This window comes from Nicotiana attenuata, chromosome 1 (assembly GCF_001879085.1).
Source record: "Nicotiana attenuata strain UT chromosome 1, NIATTr2, whole genome shotgun sequence".
Lineage (NCBI taxonomy): Eukaryota > Viridiplantae > Streptophyta > Magnoliopsida > Solanales > Solanaceae > Nicotiana > Nicotiana attenuata.
The window spans coordinates 31,645,174-31,668,710 of NC_031989.1; the positions used below are offsets into that span (position 1 = coordinate 31,645,174).

The following is a 23,537-nucleotide window of genomic DNA, read 5'->3' on the forward strand; positions in this document are numbered from 1 at the left end:
TGAGATTGTACTACTCTTTGTCAAAACTCCAAATCCTGCAAAAACACAGAATGGAAATTTTACAACTAATAAGAATATTTTTGAATGTATTAATAGAAAACAGTCTGCATTCGGAAACAGTCTCCCTACCCTTCCAGGGTAGGGGTAAGGCTGCGTACATTCTACCCTCCCCAGACCCCACTTGATAGGATTATACTGGGTAGTTGTTGTTGTTGTAGAAAATACATGGGAGTCTTGGCGTAACCGGTAAAGTTGTTGCCATGTGACCAGGAGGTCACGAGTTCGAGTCGCGGAAACAGCCTCTAGCAGATATGCAGGGTAAGGCTGCATACAATAGACCCTTGTGGTCCGGCCCTTCCCTGGACCCCGCGCATAGCGGGAGCTTAGTGCACCGGCTGCCCTTTTTAATTAAAAAAGGGCCAACCTGATGCACGAAGCATCCCGCGATTACGCAAGACCCGGAGAAGGGCCGCACCCCAAGGGGTCGGACCCTACTCATAGCGGGAGCTTAGTGCACTGAGCTTCCCTTTTTAATAGAAAAAAAGAAAAAAAGGCCAGCCTGATGCACGAAGCGTCCCGCGTTTACGCAGGACCCGAAGAACGGTCGCACCCCAAGGAATGTGATGTAGGAAGCCTACCCTGATGTGAGCATCGGTGGCTGATTCTACGGCTCGAACCCGTAAACTATATGTTACATAGAAATAACTTTACGGTTGTTCTAAGGCTCCCCTTCACTGTACTAATTAATAGAAGTTAATCTGAATAATTATGGGTGTAAATTGTGTTTAACTATGGGATGGATAATTTGATGTTGACACCTCAGTAAAAGACAAAGGCAAACCAACTCAGATTTGTGTAACACATGTTAATTTTCAACATCAAAGAGTGTGAAAACAAATTTAGAGCCTAAGCGGTGAATAGTCAACATTAACAAAAGAAGTTACAAATGAATGTAGTGACAGCCATTTTAATCAAATACTTTTAACCCTTAACTTATACTTCCTCAGTAACAATTTACGTGACACTTTTTCTAGGAAGAATAACATATTTATATTTTTGAAAAATATTTAACTTTAAATTTTCTATTTTTTATTTAATGAAAAAAACTTCAAGACTCAAAAAATAAAATAAAATAAAATAAAATAAAGATAGTGCGTGAACTCATCGATCAAGTCTGTTCTTGACACCTTTATTTCCTCCATAGAAAAAGCCATGCATGGCCATACCCCAAAAAAAAAAAAAAAAAGTATTAAAAAATAAAAAAGAAATGAAAACAATAAAAGCCCAGCCTTTAGTCTAGTGGTAAAAACTCAGCGCATTATATGTGGGTTAAGCGTACATTGTGAGTTCGAATTCTGCAGCAGATAAAAGTCTAGTATCCAAGTAGAGAAAGATAGAGAAACGAGTCCTGTAATTATCCGACGAGTGTCGAACTACTGGCCTTCGGAAATTTCTCGATTTAAAGAAAGAAAATCAAATTAAGAAAAAAAGAGTATTAAAAAGAAAGAAAGATCTATACACTCACCTTAAAGGTTTTTCTACACCAAGTTTCTCTAAGCCACTTAACACCAACTGAAAAAGAATTTAGAAAATGTAGAAAGCAAACAAATGAGTTCTAAATTCTCAAGTCCAAGAGTTCACAAAAGATTGAACTAGAATTTGGTGTTGTATTTACCAGATAGATTGAACAAATATATAAGCTTTTAGAGATAAGAATAAAAATTTAATGTTTGGAAAAAAGAGGAAAAGATGAGTAAATGAGATTTGGAGAGAGGACAGTTCGGTATTTAACGTCATGGGAGCCTCTTTGGTCCTTGACACGTCTTTTTTCGTTTCTCGTTCAGTATTCAGTATTTGTATTAGGACCCGACCAATTCGGATTCTGTCGGAAAGTCCCACAATGGAGAAGTCCCACATTGGGGGTAAGACACTTTCTGCCAAAGGCGACTCCATATCAAAGACTCGATCCCGTGACCTCTGATTAAGGATGAAAAAATACTTACTGCTTCACCATAATCTTGGGTGGCCCTTGACACTGCTCTAAAGTATTATCTGATTCACATTATTTATCTTTTCAAATGTTCACATATTTTAAAAGAAAAATATTTAAAAGTAACAACTATAAAATTATTTATTTAAACTGTTTTTTATTTTCTTAACTTTCACGTATCTTATAAAAATATTTAATTGTATTAATTATAAGAGTATTTGTGTCAATTATTATTTTTTCCATAAATTTGTCATTAAATTAACAATTTAATTGGAACAATAAAGGGTAGAATGAAAAAAAAAATAAACAACATTGTTTTTATATACTTTTTGAAAAAAATAGTTTAAAACAAGTTCAATTCACCAAAATAACTAATATTTGAAATTGGAGGATGGACTATATTTCATTCTTTCTTTGCATTTTTTTTAGCCGTCCGGTGGCCGTGTCTACTGACTCAACTAATCTAAGTTTGCGCCGGGTAAACCCACTACAGGAAATCCCTACTAATAAGTTCTCTATATAAAAGATTTAAACTCGAGACCTTTAGAATGAGAACATTCCGACTGTCTCACCTCACAATTGGTGATTAACGTATTTGTCTACGTCTCTACATTACTATACTTATTAACCTTTGTATCTTGTGACTACAATGCTAGGTCCAATATATGTTGTTCAATTGACCATCCTCTAGAAAAACTCCATTTTTTGTCCTTTTTTATTTATTTATTTATTTGTTTAGTGTTACCTCCCCCAAATTTTAGTAATTTACACATGCAATCAATTTGAATTAGAGATAATAGAGAAATTAATGTCAACACCAGATCATTAATGTTAATTCCAACTGTTAACAACTCAAATCCCTCTTGTTTTTATTGATTTATTCCCTGTTTACATTTGGTTTCTATTCTTTATCTTTTTCTTATCAAGCTGCTGATTAGCCTTTACGTATGCTTTACCTATACGTCCTAGATCCAAAAAATAATTACAACAATAAAATAAATAAATTCCTAAAAAGATAATTTAAAAGTTCAGCGTCGATCGAACTGTCAAATAATTTGTACAAACTCAATGTGAAAATAATTATAATGAATAAAAAAAGAAAAAGAAAAATAATGTGGCTAAAATATTAAAGGAAGGGGCTAACTCGTTAAACAAACTATTTGAATTAACCAGGTTGGGCTGAGAAGTGGGCTAAAAACATGGGTCAGCCCAGCCAGCCCATATCACATAAAATCATGTGGGCTGGGCTGGGCCGGGCCCTTAATGGACTGGGAACCGATGTAATCATGGAAAGAGAGAAGAAGAATTAACCTAAGTAGCCGCCTATTTAACCGTTTAAACTAAAAATAGTCAGTAATATAAAATATATGTATGATCTATATATATTATGCGTATAATCATGTATAATCTATGTATATCATTTAGAAAAAGTAAATAGTGAATTCAGTCGGCTATTTGTATAAACATCCCGAAGAAGAAATCTCATATGCCTTGAAATCTCTCTTCTTAAGGTAGTGTGCTCTATACGTCAAGAATTAACTAATTCTATAGGAGATTGAGAATTGTTTCCGTTACTTCTTCTGTCATTCCTATCATCAAAGCTGTATTTGAACTTGAAACTTAGCGCAACTTTGAGTTTATTTAATAACATTAGAATAAAAAATCGCTAACTATTAAATAATTATGATTTTAGAGCCCAATGTTTGCTTTATAAGTTTTCTTATAATAACTTTTTAATGTAATTTATATATCAAGCCGAGGGTCTTTCGGAAATAGCCTCTTTACCCCTGGGATATGGGTAAGATCTGCGTATACATTACCCTCCCCAAACCCCACACATGAGATTATATTAGGTTGTTGTTATTGTAATTTATATATCAGATATTTTTGTTTTCAATATTTAGTTGGTGATTTAGAATGTTGTAAATATTTTAATTTCTTTTGCATAGATATTTTTCTAAGCATTTCTGCATTGAATTGTATATAATTATAATGCATCTTCCATTTTTTTTTTTGTAGTATTTATTTTTTCGTAATCTTTTTTTTTCAACATATAAAAGTTACTATTTTCATTAACATCATATTTAACCAACCCGGCAATCAGATACTTCAACCCGCATTAATTGAATACTGAGCCACTTGTTGAAGATAAGAGTATAACTAACCATGTGAAGCTTTAGGCGGAATGGCTTCCTGACCACTTAGACTTGTAGGACATTTGAAAGCCGATACAGGAAGTTTAAACTTTCCCATTTGAACACTCGAACTCGTGATTCCCTTAACTAATAAATACATTTGACCGTTGACCATGCCTATGTGGAGGAGGTGTAGATGACATGGCAATAATGCGTGCACATCACTGCTATTAGGCGCGTAACTTGCATTTTTTTTGACTAGTTTTTATAAAAGAACAAAAAGGACAATTAAAAAAAAGAAGAAAAAAAGCAAAAGAACTCCTGTTTCTTCCGTCACTCCTCCCTTAGATCCAACAACACCTCTTTCACTCTCTTCTCTCTTTCATCCCATCCTCCGTCCAACTTCTGTTTAAGCATCAGAGTAGGAATAATTCAATGGATACTCATCAAATCCAGATTCAAAGACACTTGTTTAGTAGAATTTTTTTTTGTCACTTTCTTCTCTTTTTTCTCTAATTAATAAAGTTCTCAACTTTGTAATTCACAAAGTGATTTGGGTTCCTGAATTCAGTGCCATGGGTCTCTGTTAAAAGGCTTGAAATCAAGAATTAGGAAAAAAAAATTCAAAACAATTTTGCTTTTTTGGTAATTCTCTATTGTGTAAATTGAGATTTGGATCTTTTTCGATAATAACATCGAAGAAGACGACCGGCTAAAGTATTTCGTCTAGCATCTTTCTTTTTAGATCTGGTCTTTGGATGGTTTCAAGAGTGAGAATTTCAAGAAGGAAAAAAGCGATAATTAGAGAGGATAGGGACTCAATTTTTCTGGTGACTTCTTTTTTCCGGTGGTATGACGTTCATGTTCTCTGATCTAGTTTATTGCCGGTGTCAAACAAATGAAGCACTGGTATTTTTCTGTCAACCTTTGTATGGTGGTTTGAGTGAGAAGACGATTATGGGGGAGAAGTAATGAAGGAGAATTTTCAGAGAGGCATTTAAATGACAATAGCTTAAGAGATTTTATCGGCAAAATTCAGTGGTTTCCGGTTGTATTTCCATAGTGATGAAAGGATGCTTATGGGAGAAGAAGAGTAGGATAATTTTAAATATTGAAAATTAATTCTTATAAAATGGGACATACTCATTACACGTGTCAAACAATAAAAGGCTTAAAATATGACGTGTCATCTTTGTCAGCGCAGTTGAGGATCACGCGTTGGTGGAGGCATTTATAATACCCAATTTATCAAGTTGGCATGTTCAAATAGGAAAGTTGCAAGTTCGTCTATCGGCTTTACAAATGAATGCAAGTTTAAGTGGCCACGATGCCATTTTGCCGAAGTTTTATCATTAGGGAATTGTATAAAATTGTATCAATCGAGCTAATATATCTTTTTTTTACGTTATCTTTAATATTGAAATTCTTTTGAACTTTGAAGTGAGTAATTAGGTGCTTGGACATAAAAATTATAATTTTTAAAAAAAATAATAATTAGAATTAAGTTGAAAAATAGTATTTGAAATTTAAAATAATGTTTGAACATTAAACAAAAAATTCTAAGAATTTTGAAAAAGTGTTTTTTTTTTTAATTTGGAAAACACATTTTCGAAAAAATTTCCAAAAATATGAAAAATTTCATAGACAAATACGTTTTTGAAAAAAAAAATAATCAAAAAACAGAAAAAAATATCTATAGACAAACGGGTCCTAATAATTTAAAGTATAGTCGAAATATCAATGATATGGATTAGATAATGCAATATAATTAAGAAATTAAAGTCAAATTAGAATCAAATTTTCGTATCAAATCAAATAAGGCATATCCAACGAATGAAACAGTCGTGCAGACTGCTAATCATTCACGTCATGTACTTCAAGTAGATAGAGATGTACGTTACATATATTGATAATTGACTTTCGTTTGTCTATATTTTATTTTTGAGTGAGACGATAATTTATTAAATTGGTTCACCTTTTGATATTGAATTATATATAAAAAAAAATTGCACATAGAAAACTATGGATATTTTCCTTTATTTGTTTATTGAATAAAAAAGGAAGGGAAATAAAGAAGAGAAAATGTACGTTTCAGCAAGCCGTACTGAGCAAATTGGAAAGCATTAGCAGATATTTTTCCAAAGTATGTTTTTCTTTAGTATCTAAATTCTAAAATACGGATAAAGTACAGACTCGTTTGTCCATCAAAAATATTTTTTTTATTTTTTCTTCAAAAATGCGTCTGTCCATAAAATTTTGCAAGTTTTCGAAAAAAATTCGAAAATGAGTATTTAAAAATCAAAATTTTCAAAATACTTTTTCCTCACTCACAAAACTGAAAAAAATTTTCAAGTGAAATACATGTCCAAATATACTTTTAAATTTCATATTTCAAATATAATTTTTCAACTTAACTCCAAATACTATTTAATTTTCAAAAATTATAATTTTTATGTCCAAACGCCTACTAAAATTAATTATTTTTTTGTCTTACGAATTTATTTAAAAATAAGGTACTCCCTTCCCTTTGTCTTATATTATATTGTATAGTAAGTAGAACATATGTCATTCTTTTTATGACGAACTAAAAGGAAATTGTATTGAATATAGAGGTGGATGTACAATTTTTATGTTTGCAACATGTTCGATCGAACCAACACATAGTATATATTCTCAAATAAAAGTTATTATTATTTCAACTAGTTAAATAGTAAATTTCGAATCCATAATTTCAAATGTGCAATATATTCAATACTAAAACTTTAAAAGTCGAACTTATTAATTTTAAATCTTGTAACCGTCTTTCGTCACGTAAAATGCTTGACGTTTACATGGCATACGTGACATAATCACCTGTCTTTATTATTTTCTTCCTGCTAGAACTATATATGTGATTTTGAAGAGAAATATAATTTTGTTTGGATATAGTCAATCCAAGATATTTGTCAACTAGGCCATGAGTAATATCTACCAAAACATTAAGTAGAATCTAAATACATTAATATTTAGCCAAAAAGAGTAAAGAAAATGCTGTATGGGAATAACTTAACGGCAATAATTCATCATTTTATTATTTTATAAGTAATGTAATTAATTGTTGATTGATAACTACGATAGTACCAATGGTCAATGTTGTTTCGTTTTGTTACTTATTTGTTTTACTTTTGTTAGGGAGCGTTTGATTAACCTACTAATGCTGAAATTATAGTACACGAATTGTTTTATGCGATGATTAATAATGAATGATTTATTATCCAGTGACTAATAATGAAGTAATTGTAATATTCAAATTGCTTATTGTATACGGTAGAAATTGGAGAGCTCGATTTCGAAGATTAGATTACACTCCGAGCCCGAGTTCTGGAAGCTCGAAGTAAGAATCAAGTCAGCCCCGGATGAGCGCACCTCGAGAAACAAATCGGGGACCCGTCGTGACCTGTCTCGAGGGCAGTATAATCTCGAAGACACTCAAGAAAAAGCGGGAATTTCTCAAGGACACGTGTATCAGGACGTAAACTATAGGATAAGATTTGCACGAAATAGTACAAGTCCGTACTAGGTCATTATACAGCTGTACTAATAGAATTTTTTACTGTAATTGAGGGTTCTCCCTCCTATATAAAGGGGACCCCAATCATTTGTAAGGATATCTCATTCTCTGCAATAGAACATTCTACTCTGATTTTCTTGTTTAACGTGCTCAATAATTGTTCTTCAGCTTTATTGTCTTTACTTTATTGTCCATACTTTATTGCTCTTAGCTCACCTCGAGGCCCCTGAGATAATCGAGCTCGAGGTCCTTATTGCTCTGACAACACTGGTTTGATTCATCAATTCTTCTTACTTAAGCTTTATATTATTCGTATATTCACTACTATTGAAACAAATCACATATCTTTAAAACCACAAATCATATTTAATTGTTACTCACATTTTTTGAAGTAAACACTTATTTTAAAAGTTTAATTTTCTCTTAAATAGTTAATTCCTTCATTGCTAATACACGTCTTTTTATTTCGTATTTCATTTAGCATAAAATAATACATAAATTTTCTGATAAATTAAAGCCTCTTTGACGAGTCCGAATCTTGATTATCAAAATTTTTTTCTTCTTCTTCTTTTTCAATAAGGGAACCCGCAATCACTACTTTTCAGATACGCATAAAATAAACTCTGCTCTTGTATAATAACCTGCAAATCACAACAGGAGGGTAAACAACACTAGGCAAGTCCCGTGCGACGGGCTCGACCGAGGACGTATGCAAGTGTTTTCGAACCCTAAACTTCCCATTTGGGAAGTCCCCCGCTCAATCAACTCAGCCAGCCCAAAGGGTCTTGATTGTCAAAGCTGACACTCTAACTTTTTAAAGCAACTTATTATTAAGTTTTTCCATAGTACAATATTTAAAAAAAAAGAATAACTTTTGAAACTTGTGATATTAAACATATAATATATGTGTGGTTTGTTAAGATTAGAACTTGAATGTAATTATTTAACTTGTATCCACATTTTCTGCAATTAGTTAGTTAGGCTGTTAGTGCTAGTTTTGTAAGTGGCTAGTTTTGTAAGTAGTTAGTTACATTGTTAGTTAGTGTCAGTGAGTAGTTTGTATACATGTATATGTGCACTACCATTTTCTAATTCAATTCAATGAGAATGTTTACTCTCATTCCAAAAGATCTCGAATCTTCTTCTCCTTTCTCTCTCTGAGGTTCATGGCACACAGCCATGGCGGATGAGCTTTAGCTCAAACACTCTCTTCGATAATGCTCAATCTTATCTTGGTATCAGAGAAAGGCTTTATCTACTGAGGTAACTTGCGATCTCCTGTCTCGTTTTTCTCTTCAATTCACAATTGAAGTTTTAGGTCTTTCTCGAAATTGTCAATCACTTTTCTCTCTTGTGAAATCCTGTTCGAAATTGCATTTTTTGCTGTGATCTCGTTTGATTGCAAAAAATCATAGCAACTTCAAGTGTTCTCGAAGGTTTCTCTGTTGAATTCTCGTTTCCTGTCTTCGATTCACGGTTTAGATCAATCGATTTGTAGTTTAAGTAATGGCTGGAGATATTGTAAACAAAGACACTTTAGATACTTCAAGTTCCCTATACATGCATCCGTCGGAGAGTGCAAGTTCTATGTTAGTTCCTGTACTATTTGTTGGCACATGATATAGATCATGGAAGAGAGGTGTACTTAGAGCCCTCTCAGTGAAGAATAAGGTTGGCTTCATAACAGGGAAGTGTCAGAAACCAGTAATTGGACATGCAACCTTTGATCAGTGGGAACGATGTGATGATGTGGTGACTTCGTGGCTTCTGAATTCTCTTTCAAAAGACCTAGCGGACAGTTTACAATATGTAAATGATGCAAAGGAGTTGTGGTAGGAATTAGAAGATAGGTATGATCAAACAAATGGTGCAAAACTCTATCAACTCCAGAAAGAAATCAATGATCTAAGTCAAGGAACTCTGGATATAATAGGCTATTACACTAAGATGAAGAAACTATGGGAAGAATTAAACACATTAAATGCACATGCACAGTGCAGTTGCTAATGCATCTGTGGTGCTAAGGCTAGTATACAGAAAGCTGAGCAAGACAGAAGACTGATACAGTTTTTGATGGGGTTAAATGAGGTGTATACTGTCGTAAGAGGGAGTATACTGATGGTGAATCCTCTTCCAGGTATTGCACAAGCCTTCTCTATCCTCATACAAGAAGAGAAGCAAAGAAAAGTTAGGCCACATAATCAACAGTTGGTAATTGAGTCTACATCACTGAATGCCAATGGCCCAGGAAATAACAGTTTTAGAACCAATTATAATCAACACATGAGTACTTCCTTTGGTGGGAACAACAGCTATGGAAGAGGTTATATGGGAAATAAACCTAGGCCATTCTGTGATTTCTGCAAGAGACCAAAGCACACCAAGGACAAGTGTTACAAAATCCATGGTTATCCACAAAACATGAAGTACAACAATGGTAATAGGGGAAGAAAAATGGCAGCAAATGTATTTGACACAACTGACAATGGAGCAACCTTGACAGATGAAGGGGGAAATTCTCAGGAGCAGGGTAGAACCATGCAGCAACTAACCAAGGAACAATATGGACAACTGCTGAGCATATTGGAAAGCTTCAAGAGTGGAAATAATGGAGACAACTCAGGAAACATCAACATGACTGGTGGTGCTGTTAACTTTGCAGGTATGACTGCTTGTAACACTTCTGTTGATCCAAGTGCACAGTCTTATGAAAGTTTTAAAGAGAATGCTGATTCCTGGATCCTTGACTCAGGAGCCACTAACCATATGACTTATAACAAAGCCTCTTTGAGTAACATCAAAACTCTGGTTTATCCTTTCCTAGTTTCTTTGCCAAATGGATATAAAGTAAAAGTGACAATAGTTGGAGATGTCATTCTCAGTCCTCAATTTACCCTAAAAAGAGTCTTATATGTACCTAGTTTCAAGTTCAATCTGATTTCTGTTCACTCATTGACAGTTCAACTTGATTGCATCATCATATTCACTAAGTTTTCATGTATCCTTCTACAGGGCCTTTCACTGAGGAGGCCTCTGGAGATTGGTAAATTCAGAGACAGCCTTTACCTTCACTATTCAAATTCAAGAAAGAACAGTTCTTCTATCATACCACTCACACACAAATCTGCACCTAGTGCATCCACCTCAGGTAGTCATAGTATCAATAATGTACATTGTCAGCACCATCTTTGTAATTCTGCACCTAGTGCATCCATTCCTCCTCATGTTTGTGACAATAAAAGTGTACAAGTTCCTTTGAATTCCAATAGAACTTCTTTTGACAAAATAGATTCAGTGTGCAGCACATGTAGACGTAGTGACGATCATGTGGATCTCTTGTGGCATAATAGGCTAGGCCATGTACCTTTTATCAAGATGAAGGGTATCAATTCCATACCTATAGCCTCTGCAAGCAAACAACCTTTTATGTGTTCTATCTGTCCTATGGCTAGGCAGAATAGATCTCCTTTCCCAGAAAGAACCACTTCCACCACCAAAGTATTTGAACTCCTCCATGTGGATATGTGGGGCCCTTATCATGCACCAACTCATGACAATCACAGATATTTCATCACCCTAGTTGATGACTATAGTAGATGTACTTGGACACATCTCTTGACTAGTAAAAGCAATGCCCTACATGTCATAAAAGCTTTCTGTGCAATGGTCCAAAACCATTTCAATACCTCAATAAAGACTATCAGAACTGACAATGGTCTGAAGTTTGTGAACACTGAAACAACCATGTTTTTCCAAGCCAAAGGGATCTTACACCAGAAAGCTTGTCCTTATAGCCCTCAATAGAATGGTATAGTCGAAAGAAAACATAAGTACCTCCTTGAAACTGCAAGGGCATTGTTGTACCAGTCCAAACTGCCTATAAGATACTGGGGAGAGTGCATCCTAACTTCTACCTACCTGATCAATACATTGCCATCCTCATCCCTCAAAGGGAAATGTCCTTTTGAGGTTCTATACAAGAAGAAACCAAACTATTCACACCTTAGGAGTTTTGGATGTTTATGCTTTCCTACAAACCTAAAACCTCACAAAGATAAATTTGAACCAAGATCAACTCCACATATTTTCATAAGATACCCTTTTGGATCAAAGGGATACAATTTTCTTAGCCTAGCCACAAGGAAGATTCATGTATCTAGAGATGTGACTTTTCATGAAACAATCTTTCCATTTGCATTACATGGAAACCACACTGATTTGGCATCTAAATATGAACATTTATGTTTTCCTTCTCCTCACATAGGACCTAGTATGAGTCATTTTGATGTTGCTAATCCTACTGTCACTAGTAACAGTGAGAGTCCACATCAACAACTAATGTCACCTGAACTTTCATTTGGCAATGATACTAATCCTATCACTCATGAATCCGGTTCACCAGGATACCAAAGCTCTCCCACTTCAAATGGAACCTCCAACACATCACCTGAGCCTAGTTTTCACCCACAAGATCAACAACAATCCCTTTCAGATAATTCACCAAGCTCAATACAATCTGAACAGACCACAATCCTAACTCACAATAGACCCCAAAGAACACTGAAACCTCCAAGTTATTTGAAAGATTACATTTGCAATGTGCCCACTCTCAATACCACTCACAATACCACTGAAGAACAAGTTACAGAAATTGATCATAGCTCACCCTCACAGTCCTTTTCTTTTCACACACATGTACCCTACTTGCAACCTATATCCTTAAATGCTCTAAGTGGCAGCAGTCAGCACTTGATTGAAAAGCTTTCTATTGACTGTGAACCTGAGTCATATGAAGAAGCAGCAGCTATACCTGCTTGGGAACAGGCCATGAACCAAGAATTTGATACCCTCTACTCTAATCATACTTGGGACCTTATCCCGCTACCTGCAGGAAAGAAAGCTATAGGTTGTAAATGGGTGTATGAAATCAAACATAAGGCAGATGGAAGTGTTGAAAGATTTAAAGCTAGACTAGTTGTCAAGGGTTACACTCAACAAGCAGAAATTGACTACACTGAGACTTTCTCTCCAGTAGTGAAGATGACTACTGTGAGAGCATTAGTTGGTATTGCAGTAAAGAAGAATTGGCATGTTTTTCAACTTGATGTGAACAATGCTTTTCTACATGGAGACCTAAATGAAGAAGTGTACATGCAAGTACCACCAGGACTATTAGTAGAAAAACAGAACTTGGTGTGTAAGCTAAACAAATCCTTTTATGGTTTGAAGCAAGCAAGTAGACAGTGGTATGCTAAGTTGACAGAGGCCCTATGCTCTAAAGGATATGTACATACTATGCTAGACTATTCTCTTTTCTACAAGAAGGAGGGTAAGTCAGTTATTTTTATAGCAATATATGTGGATGATGTCCTCTTGACAGGAACAGATTTGGAAGAAATCAAGGCATTGAAGTCTTTCCTACATGAGACTTCCAAAATAAAGGATCTGGGAAGATTACACTATTTCCTAGGATTGGAGATACTGTACAAACATGATGGAGCAATAATCACGCAAAGAAAGTTCACAAATGATCGGATAAAGGAGTTTGAGTGCTCATACTGCACTCACATGGGCTCTCCACTTGATCCCTCAACAAAGTTGAAAGCCACTGAAGGTACCCTACTCACAGACCCCACTCAATACAGAAAGCTGGTGGGAAAACTAAACTTCCTCACCAACACACGACTTGATATTGCCTACAGTGTCCAACATCTCAGCCAGTACATGCAAAGTCCTCGAGACTCCATCTCAAAGCTGCCATGCATGTACTCAGATATTTGAAAGGTGATCCTCGTATGGGGATACTTCTGTCAAACAGTGGAGATTATAGACTAAGAGCTTTTTGTGATTCAGATTGGGCAGCTTGCCCTGAGACTAGAAAATCACTTAGCGGTTATATTGTATTACTTGGAGACAGTCCAATTAGTTGGAAATCGAAGAAACAGTCCACTGTTTGATTAGAAGTCCAAGAAAGAATGTTAGTTCTCCCATCATGCTCATTTCGAATTCTCCTTTCATGGAATGAGCAAAATCTTCACATAAAGCTGAGTTAGGACTACCAAAAATAATGTCATCAACATAAATTTTGAGTAATAAGATTACCTGAACTAGAATGCTTAATAAAAAGGGTTGTATCGATATTACCTCTTTTGAACCCTTGATTTAAGAGAAAAGAACTTAACCTTTCATACCAGGCACGCTGAGCTTGTTTAAGACCATACAAGGCTCTAGTCAGCTTGTATACATGATTAGGAAAGGAGACGTTTGCAAATCCTGGTGGCTGCTTTACATGCACTTCTTCAGAGATGTAGCCGTTTAGGAATGCGCTTTTGACGTCCATTTGAAACAGCTTGAAACCTTTGTGAGCAGCATAAGCAAGTAATATTTTAATAGATTCAAGTCTTGCTACAGGAGCAACGGTTTCGTCATAGTTAATTCCTTCTTGCTGGGAGTATCCTTGAGCAATCAATCTTGCTTTATTTCGAACCACTTGACCAGATTCATTTAATTTATTTCTGAATACCCATTTAGTTCCAATGATTGAGGAGTTTGAAGGTCTTGGAACCAGCTCCCGTACTTTGCTTCTTTGAAATTGATCTAGTTCCTCTTTCATAGCACCTATCCAGTGTGTATCCTCCAGAGCTTCATCCACCTTCTTTGGCTCAAGTTAAGAGATGAGAGCCACATTAGATTTGTTCTTCTGGGATCTTTTTGTAGTGATTCCTTCATGTGGATCTTCTATAATAAATTTGTGAGGATAGCCAGGTTCTCCCTTCCATTCATTTGGTGTGTTTGAAGGAAGATCTCTTCCTACATAGGTCGACTGATCTGTTTGAGATGGTTCGTGAATTTCTACAGATTCTTCAGCTGGTTGAGTTGGCTAATCAGCTGACTCACTTTGATGATCTTTTCCTGCAATGACAGATTTAGTGACAAAAGGAATTTCCTCATCTTCAGGAGGTTTTTCACTCCTTGGATGAGGGTTAGTATCAACAAAAACAACATGAACTGATTCTTCAATATAGAGAGTTCTTTTATTATAGACTCTATATGCGCTACTTGAAGGAGAGTAACCAAGAAATATACCTTCATCACTTTTAGGATCGAACTTACCCAAATTATCCTTTCAATTGTTATGAATGAAACATTTGCATCCAAAGGGGTGAAAATAGCTAAAATTGGGTTTCTTACCATTCCACAGTTCATATGGAGTCTTTTCAAGAATTGGTCGAATCAGACACCTGTTGATAATATGACAAGCTGTGCTTACAGCTTCTGCCCAAAAATGATGAGGTAGGTGATTTTCCACAATCATAGTTCTTGCCATGTCCTGTAGGGTTCTATTTTTACGTTCTACCACTCCATTTTGTTGTGGAGATCTAGGTGAAGAAAAATTGTGAGAGATTCCTTGATCGTTGCAAAAGTTCTCAAAAGCTCTGCTTTCAAATTCTCCTCCATGATCGCTTCTGATAGACGAGATGTAGTAACCCTTTTTTCATTGAACCTTCTTACAGAAAACTTCAAAATTCTTTAGAGCATCATCTTTATGACTTAAAAACATAACCCAGGTAAATCTAGAAAAATCATCCTCAATAACAAAAGCATATTTTCTACCACCTATGCTAGCAGTTCTAGTTGGACCAAATAAATCCGTATGCAGTAGTTGAAGAGGTTTTGAAGTGGAAACAAACTTTTTGATTTTGAAAGATGAGCGAGTTTGTTTTCCTAGTTGACATGCATCACAAATATGATCTTTTGAAAAATCTAGTTGACTAATGCTGAGAAGATTGTAGCCGAGTTCATCAACCAGGTAAACTTCATCTACATCACATGTTGGGCTTAGAGGAACTTTTCCAACACCAATTACATTTCCTTTGGATTTGTCTCCAAATGTAACTGTTCCTCCATCTAGTTTAGTGACTGTTTTGGACAGTTGTTTGTCACCAGTCATATGTCTGGAACACACGCTTTCGAGATACCATTTTCCTTTTCGATTCTTCTTGCGGTGTTCCTGCAAAACAAAATTACTTGTTTTTAGGTACCCAAGCTTGCTTGGGTCCTGAAAGATTAGACTGCTGAGTGTTAGTTTGATTAGAAGATTTTGGTCACCAGACCCATCTTCTCTTGTCCTTAAACCTGCAGCGATTTGAAGTGTGGCCCTTTTTCCCACAATAAAAATAAGATGGACTATTTTTAGAATCCTTTTCTGTTCCTGCATTGGTTAGTATTATGTCCATTCTTACCACAGAAGGAACACCCATGAGATTTCTTCTGTTTGTGATGAACAGTCTGATTTGATTTGACTGAACTATGACTAGTAGATTTCTGCAATCCAATCAATTGCAGTTAGAGTTCATTTACTTCTTCTTGTAGCATATCACGTTCAATTTCACAGACCTCTAGCTTCAGAGCCCATTCTTTCTTTTCTCTTTGAATCTTTCTAAGTTCATTTAGAACTCTTTCAATATCTGCAAGAGCAATATCAATGAATTCTTGTTCATAACAGTTAGGGCAATTTAGGGGACGTACCTCACTAGTTCGTTCATCTGCCATGAGACCAAGTTGATCTGAGTCTTCTTTTTCATTTATTCCTCTGTTTCCTGAGGACCCAAGCTCTCCTGATTCTTCATTGCTATCATCTTCTAGGGCCATGAAGCACATGTTTGCAATTTCTTCATGATCAAATTCTTCTTCATCACTCCAGGCTCCAAAAGACTTCTTTCTTTGAAGATTCCTGCTCAGCTTCTTTTTTTGTTCTGGACAGTCAGCTTGAATGTGTCCATGTTTACCACATTCATAGCATCTTCCATCATTTTCATTGTTTATCCTTCCCTTTCTAAAATTTGGTATACCTTTTCTGCTATTTCTATTTTTCCTCATCATACTGGTTACAACTTGAGAAAGCATGGCTATGTTTTCATCTTGTTCTCCTCCTTCATTTTCTTCTTCATCTTCTGGTTCAGCCATAGTTGCTTTGAAAGCGACTGTTTTCTTCTTTTCTTGTTGAATCTGTCTATGCAAGTGAGTTTTCTCAAAAGCAATTAGATCACCTCTGAGTTCATCGTAGGACATTTTATCAAGATCCTGACATTCGAGTGCGATGACTTTTGGCTGCCAAATGTAGGTAGACTTCTGAGGATTTTTCTGACTTGTTCTCCACTTTTTATTGTTCTACCAAAGGATTTCAAATCTCCAAGAATTTTGCTGAAACTGAAGAACATTGCTTCAGCAGATTCTCCATCCTTCATTTGAAATAGCTCATACTCTCGAACCAATAGATTTATCCTTGTTTCTTTTACTTTGCTTGTCCCTTCATATGTGACTTCCAATTTATCCCACATTTCCTTAGCAGTTTCACAGCTTGAGATTTTTTTATATTCTTCACCATTGATAGCATTGTACAACAAATTTTTTGCTTTGGCATTTACAGTTATAACAGCAGCTTGCTCATCGGTGAAATCATCCAAGTCAAGTGGATCAGTAGATATTATAACTTGACCATTTTTGTCTTTCCTTGGGGGAATTGGAAGATTTTCCTTTTTGATCACTCGCCAGACTTTGATGTCATAAGACATGGTGTATGTTTCCATACGCACCTTCCAATGAGAGAAATGTTGTCCATTGAAGTATGGTGGTCGAACTTGAGATGTTCCCTCTTGAAATAGTGCATCAACGACTGTGTTTGATCCCATGATCTTTTCCTCACTAGCTGTTAAGCAAAGTTTGTGAGCCTTTCTCTGATACCAATTGAAAGTACAAGAGGGGGAGGGGGGGTGAATTGTGGTCTGTTAAAAATTTAGTCGACTAATGGTGATTTTAGTTGACTAGATCGAGAGAAGAAGTAAAGTGACAGTAAATAAATAGAGAAAGACACACAATAATTTTATATTAGTTCGGTACCGGTGTGGTACTTACATCCAGTTTCCCTTGGGTCATAAAGGTTCCTTTTAGATCTTGAAAGAATTACAACAGGGATGGTTTTGATTCGTTCACCACCAAGAAGTACAGTAATCAGTGAATCTTAATAATGATACAACTCTCTTTTGTGATCTAACTTCTTCCTATCTTTTGAGACACTGATAAACTTTAGATTACAGTGTTAGGCTAAGAAGTAGGGAGACTTAGAAGACAATGTATGTAGTTGCGCAAGCCTTCCTATTGAACCAAGCAACCTTCTTATACATGAGGAAAATAGCCGTTGAGTCCTTGACCAGAAATAGAGGCACGAGATCTTTGAAAGAACTTGATCCAAGGGGTGCCTCTTCGAATTCTGTTCTTTGGGAAAGACCAGATTCGATTGTGACTTTCCTTTGTCACAACTTTTCATTTACGAGACAGTCAATCCCTTGACTGAGCTTTAATTGAGGAGGCCGAATATGGCAATAACTCCTTGATTGGAAAACGGATTGCCTTGATTGAGGCTGAGTAGATCAGCAGCCTTTTGGTTCCTTCGATAGGTCCATTGATTTAGCAATCACATTTTTAGATAGCTTGAGATTGCTTTTCTTTTCCTTTTGATGATTCCTGCGAAATAGAACAGTTAAACATTGTCATCATTGAAACCTTGGAATTTAACTTAACAAATTTAACACTAAATCATTCAAAAAATTCCTTTAAAACAACTTTCAATTTATATCCGTCTGCAGCAAACTCGAATAGCATTTCCGATTTTCAAATACTCCACAATTTAACGTGAAGAAGAAGGCCCAATTTAAATTCACGATGATTATAATTATATGTTATTAAGTGTAAAATGGAAAATCAGAAGTCTTTCATTTTTATCCTAAATTTTGTGCCCAATTAATATACTGTCATAAAAATCAAAACGGAGGAAAAAATAATATCGCGTTCCCACTTGCAATTTGCTTGAGATTGTGAGATGTTTTGGGCTGTCTCCTTTTATCTTTTACTGCCATATTTGTTAATCATTAATTAATACTAATCTTTTGTATTATATTTTTAATAGTGTGTTATAAATGAAAGTAGCCCTTTTGTTTTCTTGAGCCGAGGGTCTTTCGGAAACAATTTCTTTACTCCTTCGGGTAGGGGTAAGGTATGCGTACACACTACCCTCCCTAGACCCCATTAGTGGGATTTGTCACACCTCCTTTTTTACTACTACATCCCCGGAAGGGTGTAATAAAGGAGTTTTTCCAATTAAAGGACAATCGAAACGGGAATCGTTTATTAAGAAGTTCAGAGTCGCCACTTGGGAGATTTATGGTGTCCCAAGTCACCGGTTTGAATCCCAAATCGAGGAAAGGGTTTGACTCTGTTTAACAGTCGCGAACCAGAAATCCGAGCAAGGAATTCTGTTAACCCGGGAGAAGGGGTTAGGCACTCCCGAATTCCGTGGTTCTAGCACGGTCGCTCAACTGCTATATTTGGCTAAAGTCCAATTTTAAATACATGCTATCCTATTTCAATTTCAGAATTGTTTAACCGCTTTTAATTAGTTTTTATGAAAGTGAACGTCGTTTAAGAGCGCGTTTTTGGATCACGTCACATGAAATGCACCCAGATCCTCGACACCTCTTATTCAACGTTTTGGGATTTGAATTTGGGTCGCATGAAATGCACACCCGTATTTAGGAAGGTAAAATTATTTAAAGCGCGCCTAAAGCGACTAACGTATTATTAACTTCGCGGGAGGCCGTGAAAATTCTCTAAACGGCACACCCCAAATTCTAAGTATTTTAATATAAGTATTTAAGAGGGCCCCGCAATGTATGCATTTTGTTTAGCGAGGCTCATCTCAATTTATTATTTAAAGGCCCATCCTAAAGTAACTACAATTTTCTATTTAATTTGTCTCTAATAAATAAAAGAAGTCCTAATTAATTTGTTACTGGACTAACGCCAACCGAATGGTAACTCGGCACCATAGTCCAATTATTGGGCTCCAAGATAAGCCCAACGAAGAGACGTTTCACCTGGGACTGCACGATTTCATCTGATCTATCCAACGCAACCTCACTTCAACAAACGCGAGTCTGCTAAGTTACTTCAAGCTATTTTAAGTGCACTCAACAACTGGTAACAAGAAAAAGCAAGGTATACTTATTCAAATTAACAGGCCAGGGATTGTTTAAGCTTAGCTTCATGCTCAGGTTATTATTCTTATCTATTTGCCTATTGATGACTTTTTAAACACCACGGAAGACGAAAAGCGGACTGAGAAATATGGATGGAATTCGACAACAACAATTCATATCATAAACCTTAAATGACTAGACTGAACGGTTTGATCACACGATTCTACTAACGCTAACACGAACGGGTTAAGTAATTCAAAACAGTCTAAGTAATGATGCATGTTTAATTTAAATAAACTACTGATCTGAGCCATTAATCTAAAATTATTAACACCTGCATATTAAGAACTAATCTGCTGATATGAATTACTGCAGTGCAACGCATGTTCAGCTTGAAATTAAACTTGATTTCAAAATCAAACGCAAATCCAACTGTTTCTGATTCTTCTTTTTAAAACAGAAATAAACATTAAACTAAGCAGGTACTAACTATACGAAAACTACAACTAGGTGACCACAAGTTAAAACAATCCAAAAACAATCCAGTTAAGTACATATGAAAGCCTACTGACATTCTACACTACATTAGCCGCACAACTGAACCAAATTAAACTGTTAACTATAGAATTCTCATGCTCATAGGAATACATCTAATTAGTTTAATCGTCCACAAGCCAAACAGTCCCCAGTTATTATAGTTCAGGACAGTCCTAGTTTAATTACAGTGAACAACCAATAGCATCACAAAAAAAAACTATCCAAAACACAACAAAAATTATCAAAATGACAAACTACAGCAGGAATTTGGATCCAGTTTCATTTCATGCTTCCATCTCAAAGCCACATTAATTTGAGTTCAATTGTGTACCTGGAAATGCAAAGTAACAAAAGGAAAGAGGAGAATCAGCAGCAGTTTACACAGTAACCACAGCAACAGGATCAGTAGCAAATCGACCCAGGAATTAGTCAGAGACGAAATAAACCAGTAGGAACCTAATGCCCTTGCTTGAAATCAAATCTAGACTCGAATTTGAACCAAAAACAACTTCTGAAACTTTCAGCAACTAGAGATAACCAGAAAAGCTTGAACAAAACCAAAAACTACTTGAAGTTGAATGCTAGGAACTCGGATTAACAATCAAACTTGCAATTCAGATCTGGAATCATAATGTAACCGTATATTTTTGGGGGTTTTGTGTTGTTTCTACTTTTTTTTGGTTTTTGAAGGTTTTTGGAATTTGAAATTCAAATTTGATTTGAAATTTGTGGAGCAATTTTTTGGAAGGAATTTTCAGGCTCCAAAACTTGTTAATCAAGGCACTAGGGCTGCCTTTTATAGGCAAAGAAAGGGGGCAGAATGTTCTGGAAGAGTTTACTCATTTTCCCCCTCTTTTTATTTTCAGAAATTGCATATTAATCCTAAAGTTGTGGCTTGTTGCCCAAGTTACTGCTCTAAAAATGCAGAAACTTACACTAAGACCCCCTTCTAGAAGGACCTAGGGTGTTTTTCTACCTATGGAATACCTATACTACCCTTGTTTTTGTTTTGAAATTACTGGCCCTTAACAAACCAGCCCATTTTGGATGCCTAAACTACCGTTGATTGCCCCTAAAATTACTAACCTTAGTATGAACTATAACCCCCAGCCCCCTTTTACCTCAGTTACCCTTAACTATAGATGAACCTAGTGAGTCTAAATCAGCTATATCCAAATGACTAGATTAATAGTGTCTAACTAATTATCACCAAAGAAACACTAATCAAACAAAATTAATAACTGAAATCAACTACTAACTAACATGACTGACCCAAAAATTAAAGCATATATCAATACTAAATTGAAACACATATTCGAACAGAAATTAACCTAATATCAAAATCACTAAAACACGATTAATCAAAGCAGACTAACTAATACTGACTTAGACAACATCAGAATCAGAGAAAAATAAAAATAAAGTAAAAGAAAAATGACTATGAAAACCTACTAATTTGGTTAAAGCAAATATCAGAACAAGATTAAGCAAAACAAAACAGAACTTAATCATCACAGAATAAAAAACGAAATCAAACGAAAAGGAATGAAAGAACAAACTCACTGGTATGGTCTTCATTTGACTGATTCAAGTCTGACGAGTTTTTCTTGGATTTATAAGGATTATAATCGTCCTTAATTATGTGTTTTCATGAGAAAACACATAATTAAGGGCTATTATAGCCCAGACATCAAAGAGCCCCAAGTTTATAGATTAGGGTTCTGATCGACTTTCGATCTGAAATTCGAGGAGATGAGTGAGGGTTCGAAGGAAACATGCCATGGATTTGTAAAGAGGGAGATAAGGAGGTTATGTGGTAAAAATTTGGGGCCATTTGGTGGTGGCGCCGCCGTGGGCGGTAGTGGCGGCGCCTAGGGTTTGGAGGATTTGGGGTGTTCGGTTAGGATTTGGAGGAAAATAATGACGGATATGGGATGGGGAGATGAAGGAGATGACATGGTGAAATTTTGGGCGTGATTGGAGCATCGCCGCCGGCGGAGGCGATTTTCGGCCGGCGGCGGACGGCGGTGGAGCGGTGGTGTATATAGGGGTGTGAGAGAGATGACCTGATAGGGGGTGGGGTGGGGTTTGGACATATATATATCAAGTGATGGGGACTTCTCAACCATTGGATCACAAAACCTAGACGGTCGAGATTAATCCGAGCCAAAACGGCATCGTTTCGATGGCTGGGGAGCCGGACCGGGTCAGAGACGGGTTTTGGGCATGAACTTGACCGTATTTGGGGAAGGGTTGGCTTGGGCTGGTGCTTTATTTGAAGACTGGCCCAATAATAAACAGGCCCCTCTTTAATTCTTTTGAATCTTTTCTTTCATTTTCTTTTATTTATTTTTCTCTTAATTTTGTTAAATACAAAAATTAAAATGAACAAAGACCTGATTTTAACTCTAGAATTAAACTAATTAATTTCAAAAAATTAAATCCTAATTTTGAACAAACTAAAACCAATTTGAGAATTAAAAGTAAAAATGCAAAAAGAACCATTTTTCGTTATTTTCTTCTATTTTTGTGATGTTAATTGACCAATAAAACTAAAATATGAAATTGAGTCCTAAATGCAAAGGTACTATATTTTTGTATTTTTTTTATGAATTATATCCACTAAAAATGCACACAAAATACAAACAAACACAAAATCATGCAATTAATTCCCTAAAATTCAAATAATAAAAGAAAAATCCTAATTTTAAGAATTCTATAGGAATAATTCAAGCGTGGCAAAAATCACGTGCTCACAGCTGCCCCTCTTTGCTCGAAGACACGAAGGGTTTTCGAGCAAAGATAAATGAGCACCATGAAGGATTTTTGCCTGCCTAGCACTCCATGAGAAGCATTTTGAAAAATCGTCTGACCGAACCCTGCTTCAAAGGTTGCCTACATATCCTTGGCTATAAAGGAATCAGGTCAGTGTAGTTCTGGAAATTTTGGTAGCTGGGACTACCAGGAGCTGTGATTTCACTGCTGTTGCTGCTGCTACTGCTTGCTGACCTCCTTATTACACCAAAAGGAAAATCAAAGCTAAGCTAGCTATGCCTATCAACTATGAGTTACAAGATTCCTATCTATAATTCTCTTGAAACTTGATCTTGAGTCTTAGCTGATTTTGTTGTGGACTTCGATCTGAATCTTGATGCTCGCAAGTTGTAGGTGTTTACTTCTTCATGCAGCATTGGGTCAAAACAGGATCAACGGAGCTTGTAACTTCAATCAGATTTTGAGCAATCTGCACCCTTGCTTGCTTCACATTTGAGTTCATTTCTTTTCGTTCT

At 35.8% G+C, this 23,537-nt stretch overlaps 2 protein-coding genes across 2 annotated transcripts; one reads left to right on the top strand and one right to left on the bottom strand.

Moving 5' to 3' along the window:
* On the top strand, positions 8,862-11,479 carry LOC109234613. The gene is made up of 3 exons (XM_019400675.1): positions 8,862-8,938; positions 9,301-9,507; positions 9,706-11,479. The coding sequence occupies exons 1-3, from the start codon at positions 8,862-8,864 to the stop codon at positions 11,477-11,479; spliced, it is 2,058 nt and encodes a 685-aa protein (XP_019256220.1).
* Positions 14,556-17,367, bottom strand: LOC109234627. Its single transcript, XM_019400700.1, has 5 exons — positions 16,825-17,367; positions 16,073-16,759; positions 15,483-15,686; positions 14,867-15,164; positions 14,556-14,689 (listed from the first exon to the last, which is right to left on the bottom strand). Exons 1-5 carry the CDS (start codon positions 17,365-17,367, stop codon positions 14,556-14,558), a joined length of 1,866 nt encoding a protein of 621 aa, XP_019256245.1.